General features: G+C 43.4%; 1 protein-coding gene and 1 non-coding gene across 2 annotated transcripts in view; both read right to left on the bottom strand.

Annotated features, from left to right (window-relative positions):
* Window positions 1-8056, bottom strand: part of GPATCH1 (G-patch domain containing 1) — a 48939-nt gene that overhangs the window by 6632 nt on the left and 34251 nt on the right. Inside the window, exons 16-17 of the mRNA XM_032249136.1 lie at window positions 5384-5600; window positions 3201-3308 (exon numbers count right to left, since the gene is read on the bottom strand). Of these exons, the coding sequence (XP_032105027.1) occupies window positions 3201-3308; window positions 5384-5600 (325 nt within the window). The remainder of the gene's footprint in view (window positions 1-3200; window positions 3309-5383; window positions 5601-8056) is intronic.
* On the bottom strand, window positions 2361-2498 carry LOC116530967. The gene has a single exon (XR_004260191.1). It is a non-coding gene; the product is annotated as a U4 spliceosomal RNA (small nuclear RNA).

The following is an 8056-nucleotide window of genomic DNA, read 5'->3' on the forward strand; positions in this document are numbered from 1 at the left end:
TTTTTCTTTTTTTTTTTTTTTTTTTTTTTTTTTTTTTTTTAAGAGATGTAGTCTCACATTAGGAGAAATACCTAATGTAGATGAAAGGTTGATGGGTGCAGCAAACCACCATGGCACGTGTATACCTATGTAACAAACCTGCACATTCTGCACATGTATCTTAGAACTTAAAAGTATAATAAGGGCCAGGCATGGTGGCTCACTCCTGTAATCCCAGCACTTTGGGAGGCTGAGGCAGGTGAATCACCTGAGGTCAGGAGTTCGAGACCAGCTTGGCCAACATAGTGAAACCCCATCTCTACTAAAAATACAAAAACTAGCCAGGCATGCTGGCACGTGTCTGTAATCCCAGCTACCAGAGGGGATGAGGGAGGAGGATCACTTGAACCTGGGAGGTGGAGGTTGCAGTGAGCCAAGATCATGCCACTGTCCAGCCTGGGCAACAGAGCAAGACTCCATCTCAAAAAATAAAAGTATAAGTAATAATAAAAACATTAAAAAATAATTTAAAAAAAAAGATGTGTTCTCTCTATGTTGCCCAGACTGGCCTCAAACTCCTGGACTCAAGCAATCTTCCCGCCTCAGCCTTCCAAAGTGCTAAGATTACAGGCATGAGCCACCACACTCAGCCCAAAACTTTTTTTAACATTAGTTTTTGAAAAATCATTTCCCTAAATAACCCATAGACCAAATTAAGTTACTATTACAAAGGTATCAAAGACGTTACGGGAAACGGACATAAAAGACTCGGTTTTCAAGTGCTGACACCTATTTGAAACTAAAGAGCTGAACAACTAGGCTACAGTGGCTTATGCCTATAATCCCAGCACTTTGGAGGGCTGAGGTAGGCAGATCACTTGAGGTCAGGTGTTTCGAACCAGCCTGACCAACATGGCAAAACCCCATCTCTACTAAAAATACAAAAAATTAGCCTGGCGCCTGTAATCCCAGTTACTCTGGAGGCTGAGGCAGGAGAATCACCTGAATGCAGGAGGTGGAGGTTGCAGTGAGCCGAGATTGCGCCACTGCACTCCAGACTGGGTGACAGAGTGAGACTCTGACTCAAAACAAAACAAAATAAAACAAACATGCTGAACAACTGTGGCAAATAAGAAATACATTCAGTAGGTCACGGTGGCTCACACCTGTAATCCCAGCACTTCTGGAGGCAGGCAGATCATGAGTTTGGGAGATGGAGACCATCCTGGTTAACATGGTGAAACCCCATCTCTACTAAAAATACAAAAAAATTAGCCAGGCATGGTGGCACGCGCCTGTAGTCCCAGCTACTCAGAGGCTGAGGCAGGAGAATCGCTTGAACCTGGGAGTCAAAGGTTGCAGTGAGCCAAGATCACACCACTGCACTCCAGCCTGGGTGACAGAGCAAGACTCTGGCTCAAAAATAAAAGAAATGCATTCACTGCAACTTATCAAAACTGCATACTTTTTTTCTCTGTTTTTTATCCTGTCTTTGAAAGCAGTTTGCTAACCAAACCAATATTCACATATGGGCACCATGGAAAACTATAAAGTGAATAATGGAATTTACGTGTTATTTATAGATCTGAGCCATGTTACAGATGTTAACCCAGCCCTAAAAAAAAAAAATAAATAAACCAGTCTAAATGTTTTAACCTGAGATGCCAATTTAAGATGGCACTTAATATTAAGTTGCTGACAGATATTTGGGGAACAGGATGGGGGATGGAGTGTACTTACTTCTCAAAGGACTATTTTATTTTATTTCCTACATTAGCTAAAGTAAACAGGAAGCTTGGCTGGCTGTAGTGGCTGGGAGGTTGAGGTGGGTGGATTACTTGAGCCCAGAAGTCCAAGGCTGCAGTGAGCTATGACAGCACCACCACACTCCAGCCTAGGTGACAGAATGAGACCCTGTCTGAAAAATCAATAGATAAATTAAAATTTTTAAATAAATAAGAGCCATAAATACTCTTTTCCTTGTAATTCCCCTCCCATCTTTGTATGCAATTTAAAAAAATTTCTTTATTATCTTTTTCCCTTTATTTTTTATACAGGCATGTCTCCCTGTGTCACCCAGGCAGGTCTCAAATTCCTGATCGCTCAAGCGATCTGCCTGCCTCAGCTCCCTAAAGTGCTGGAATAACAAGAGTGAGCCACAGCACCTGGTCTTTTTTTTTTTTTTTTTTTTTTTTTTGAGACAGAGCCTTGCTCTGTCGCCTAGGCTAGAGTACAATGGTGCAATCTCAGCTCACTGCAACCTCTGCCCCCGCGGGGTTCAAGCAATTCTCCTGCCTCAGCCTCCTGAGTAGCTGGGATTACAGGCACGTGCGCAAACATGTCCAGTGATTTTTTTTTTTTTTTTTTTTTTTAATATTCAGTCTCCAGAGACTGTCAAAAATTGCCAAAGCCAACTATATTGCAAGTCTTCATGGCAGGGTATTAGGAAAAGTTTTCAATTAGCAAGAATTGTGCCTCAGATAAACCTCATTGGCTAGATACTGCCACTACGCAAAGCTAATTTTTTTTTTTTGAGATAGAGTCTCACTCTGTCACCCAGGCTAGAGTGCAGTGGTGAAATCTCAGTTCACTGCAACCTCCGCCTCCTGGGTTCAAGCAATTCTTGGCCTCAGCCTCCAGAGTAGCTGGGATTACAGCCCACCATCACACCCGGCTAATTTTTTATATTTTTAGTAGAGACAGGATTTCACTATCTTGGCCAGGCTGGTCTTGAACTCCTGACCTTGTGATCTACCCACCTCAGCCTCCCAAAGTGCTGGGATTACAGGCATGAGCCACTGCACCCAGCCTTAATTTTTGTATTTTTAGTAGAGATGGGGTTCTGCCACGCTGGCCAGGCTGATCTCAAACTCCTGACCTCAGGTGATCCATCTACCTTGGCCTCCCAAGCTGCTGGGATTACAGGCGTGAGCCACTGCGCCCGACCAAGAAACTTATATTTCTATAACATGACTTAAGATACTTAGGACCCTCCTGTCAACAAGTGGCAGGTAAGGAAATGAAGTTTGGACGTCTCTGAAGCTTTACAGGAACAACTATCATTTCAGGCACTAGGTGGAGACAACGGGTTTAAAACATCACTGAAAACACATAAACCAGAAGCGAGCACATAATGTCTGGTCGGCTGTATGTCACGCTGCCCCATCTCAGGGCAGTCACACACTGATAAAAACGGATGAACCAAAGAGCTCTGCACTCACTGGGGCAGAAGACAGGAGGCAGCCGAGGGCCGAACTCTTCTCTTTCATCTATCTGCATCTTTTGTATCGAGAAGGAAGGTGGTGGCTCCTGGGGTGCTGGCACAAGAGCTGAAAAACAGCAGGGTGTTCACATCATTCATCTGCCCCATGTTAGTGTCTCTGTGTCTTTCATTCATGTCTATTGCCACCAGATAACGTGTGCTTGCCCACACCACTTCACACCAGCCAGGTGCTAAGGATGCAGCAGTGAACACACAGACCCCAGCGCTGCCCTTGCAGACTCCGGAGCTGGAAGTCAGTCACATGAGGGCGCCTGTGACCAAGGGTACAAAGGGCTAAGGTACAGGATGGCGAGTGTGCTTGTGGGCACATTGCCTAGCTCCCCTAAGACCTGAAGGGTGAAAATGTGTCTCCAAGGAAGGGTCATCTGAGAAGGAAAAAGCTTACAAACCATCAGGAATGTAAGACTATGTCCCATCCCAGAGAACTGTGGGAGATGAGTTTCACTCAAATTATCAAAGAAAAAACCTTGAAGATAAATGATCATATTCACATTGATAATTTTGTTTTTTTAAACAGATTACTATATTTTCAGATAGAAGACATATAAAAATTTTAAAAGTCTGGAAAACTATACATCAGAGTGTTTACAGTGGTTATTTTTGGCCAGGCATGGTGGCTTATGCCTATAATCCCAGCACTTTGCAAGGTCACCTCAGGTGGATTCACTTGAGGCCTGGAGAATGAGACCAGCCTGGCCAATATGGTGAAACCTTGTCTTTACCAAAAATACAAAAATTAGCTAGGCGTGGTGGTGCACGCCTATAATCCTAGCTACTCGGGAGGCTGAGGCAGGAGAATCGCTTGAACCCGGGAGGCGGAGATTGCAGTGAGCTGAGATTGCGCCATTGCACTCCAGTCTGGGTGGCAGAGTAGGACTCTGTCTCAAAAAAAAAAAAAAAAAAAGCCACATGGTTTATTTTTGCGAGTGGAATTACAAGAGATTCAACCTTTCTTCATTTCTCTAAACTTTTAAATTTCAATAAAAGATAATTTTATAAAAAAAAAAAAAGGTTTTTTTTTTTTTTTTTTTTTTTTTTTTTTTCACAGAAAAAGGAAACAGGCTGGTATTTGCAATCACCTAAGAAGAAACTATATATATTTTTATTTTATTACTTTTTGTAGAGATGAGTTCTTGAAATGTTGCCCAGGTTGCTCTTGAACTCCTGGGTTCAAGTGATCCTCCCACCTCAGCCTTCCAAAATGCTAGGATTACAGGGATGAGCCACTGTGCCTTATTTCTCACTAGATCTTAGTGAGCTGAGGTCATGCCACTGCATTCCAGCATGGATGACAGACCGAGACTCCATCTCAGGCTGGAGTGCAGTGGCACCATCTTGGCTCACAGCAACCACAGCCTCCTGGGTGCGAGCAGTTCTGCCTCCGCCTCCTGAGTAGCTGGAATCACAGGCATGCACCACCACACCTGGCTAATTTTTGTATTTTTAGTAGAGCCGAGGTTTCACCATGTTGGCCAGGCTGGTCTCAAACTCCTCACCTCAAGTGATCCACTTGCCTCAGCCTCCCAAAGTGCTGGGATTACAGGCATGCGCCACCATGCCAACTAATTTTGTATTTTTAGTAGAGATGGGGTTTCTCCATCTTGGTCAAGTTGGTCTCGAACTTCCGACCTCAGGTGATCTTGGCCTCCCAAAGTGTTGGGATTACAGGCGTGAGCCACCAGCATTTTTTTTTTTTTTTTTTTTTTTTTTTTTAGACGGAGTCTCCTACACTAGTCTCCTCGATAGAGTTCGACACCAGCCTGGGCAACATGGCAAAACCCCATCTCTACTAAAAATACAAAAATTAGCCAGGTGTGGTGGCACGTGCCTGTAGTTCCAGCTGTTCAGGAGGCTGAAGTGGGAGGACTGCTTGAGCCCAGCCTCCACCCAGGAGGTGGAGGTTGCAGTGAGCCAAAGACTGAGCCACTATACTCCAGCATGGGGACAGAGCAAGACCCTGTTTCAAGGAAAACAAACAAACGAACAAAATATATATATATATAAAAGTTTACATATTGATTGCTAATGATTTGAGTTTAAGATTACAGAGTAAGCAAAGAAGCAGCTGTCCTAGAGCATCGTCTTCTCCTTTAAATCCCTGAGTCTGAAATACTGACATACCGTGAACCACGGATGATGTTTCCCCCATGTCAATGTCTTGGGAGCTTTGGAAGTTGGCCTCCCCAGAGCCCGCCTGATCGTCCTCGCTGTCACCTTGCTCATCCTCAGAGGATGAGGACTTTTCATCTGAGGAGCTGGCAAAGATGGCCCTGAATAAGTCCATGGATGGGCGGCTCCCTTCTCCTTCAACCTGTGTGTCCACACCTTTGTTGACTGTCTGTATTAACAGTAAAATAAGAGTCAGGGATACAGAAGCAAGGGTTAAAGGGAGGAGACATTCTAGAATACACTCCCAGACACGCATATTTATGTTTATACTCATGTACCTGGGTATCCATAGCCACACACCACCCAACTAAACAGTGATCACTCACATAGCTTTTATTTTTGTGGTGTTTCTGAGTCAACAACTGTGGAATGTGCTGATGAGGTCAAAGCAGCTGAAACTTCGCATGGACTGGTCATTAATCAGAACTGCAAAGGATCCCCAAAAATGCAATAGAGCACTGTGCCTCTCTTCTGTTTCCAAACTCAGATTCAGGCAATTTAGCAAACCCCAACAAAATAAACTCGAAAGAATTCACACCCAGACACATCATAATCAAACAGCTAAAATCCAAAGACCAAGTAAAAATCTTGAAAGCAGGTGGGGGAGAAATCACCTCATTATGTATAGAGGAATAATAATTTGTTTTAGGGTTTTTTTTTGAGGCAGGGTGTCACTCTGTCACCCAGGCTGGAGAGCAATGCTGCAATCATAGCTCATTGCAGTGTTGACTTCCTGGGCTCAAGTGATTGTCCCACTCCAGCCCCCTGAGTAGCTGCGACCACAGGTGCATGCCACCACATCCAACTAGTTTTTTAACTTTTTGTAAAGATAGGCTCTCGCTATGTTGCTCAGGGTAGTCTCAAACTCCTAGCCTCAAACAAGCCTCCTCCCTCAGCCTCCCAAAGTGCTGAGATTATAGATGTGAGCCACCTGCCCAGCCTGAAGACAATCTGAATGGTTGAAGATTTCTCATCAGAAATGAAAGCCCAGAGGATGTAGCAATTTAATTTTTAAAAATTATCAACCCAGAATTCTATAGCCAGCAAAAACATCCTTCCAGAATGAAGACAAAAATATAAGACATTCTCAGATAACAGAAATTTAAGAGAATCACTTGTTGGAGCTGGTCTAAAAGAAATGCTAAAGAAAGTTCCTCAGACAGAAGTGATAGGTAAGGGGAACGTGGAACTTCAAGGCTGAAGAAAGAGCAACAGAAATGGAAAATATCTGATTAAACAGAGTAGGCTATTATCTCTGTGTCAGTTCTTTTAAAATACGTGTAATGACTAAATGCAAAAATGATCACCACTGTTTGACGGAGTTTTCATTGTGTGTACATGTATGTAAGAGCATAGAGGGAGGAGAGTAAAAGGACCTTCGGCCGGGCGCGGTGGCTCAAGCCTGTAATCCCAGCACTTTGGGAGGCCGAGGCAGGTGGATCACGAGGTCAAGAGACCGAGACCATCCTGGTCAACATGGTGAAACCTCGTCTCTACCAAAAATACAAAAAATTAGCTGGGCATGGTGGTGCGTGCCTGTAATCCCAGCTACTCAGGAGGCTGAGGCAGGAGAATTGCCTGAACCCAGGAGACGGAGGTTGCGGTGAGCCGAGATTGCGCCATTGCACTCCAGCCTGGGTAACATGAGTGAAACTCCGTCTCAAAAAAAAAAAAAAAAAGGACCTACAGAGTGCTAAGACTTCTCCATTCTACTTGAAGTGGTAAAACATTTAATTCTCAGGAGACTGTAAAAAGGTACGTAGGTATACTATAATCCCTAGAGCAATCACTAAAAACGAAAATCCTGAGAGTGACCAAAAACATAGAAAAATTCAAATGAGATACTAAAAATTATTCGAGTAGGCTGGGCATGGTCACTCATGTCTGTAATCCCAGCACTTTGGGAGGCCGAGGTGGGTGGATCACAAAGTCTGGAGTTCAAGACCAGCGTGGCTGATATGGTAAAACCCAGTCTCTACTAAAAATACAAATATTAGCTGGGTGTGGTGGCGTGCGCCTGTAGTCCCAGCTACTCGGGAGACTGAGGCAAGTGAATCACTTGAACCCAGGAGGCAGAGGTTGCAGTGAGCCGAGACTGTGCCATTGCACTCCAGCCTGGGCAACTGAGCGAAACTCCATCTCAAAAAAAAAAAACCACTATTCAAGTAATCCAAAAGAAGTCGGAAGGGGGAAGAAAGGAACAAAAAAGTGGGAATAAACAGAAAATATAACATCATACACCTAAATCCAAAAATATCGACGATCACATTTAATGCAAATGTTCAATATAGATTATCAAAATGTATTTTAAGAAGGACTCAGTAACATGGTGTTCATAAGAAACCACCTTAAATATAATGAAACAGATGTGTTAAAAAGTAAAAAGATGAAAAAAATATATACTACACAAACACTGATCTAAAGAAAATTACAAAGGATAAAGAGTGATATTATATAATATCAAAAAGGTCAACAGGGCACGGTGACTTATGCCTATAATCCCAGCACTTTGGGAGGCCAAGGCAGGAGGATTGCTTGAGGACAGCAGTTTGAGACCAACCTGGAAAAACACACCAAGGCCCTTTCTCTGAAAAAAAAAAAAAAAAAAAAAAAAAAAAAAAAAAA

Source organism: Sapajus apella, unplaced genomic scaffold (genome assembly GCF_009761245.1).
Source record: "Sapajus apella isolate SASKATOON/1434 unplaced genomic scaffold, GSC_monkey_1.0 scaffold68, whole genome shotgun sequence".
NCBI lineage: Eukaryota > Metazoa > Chordata > Mammalia > Primates > Cebidae > Sapajus > Sapajus apella.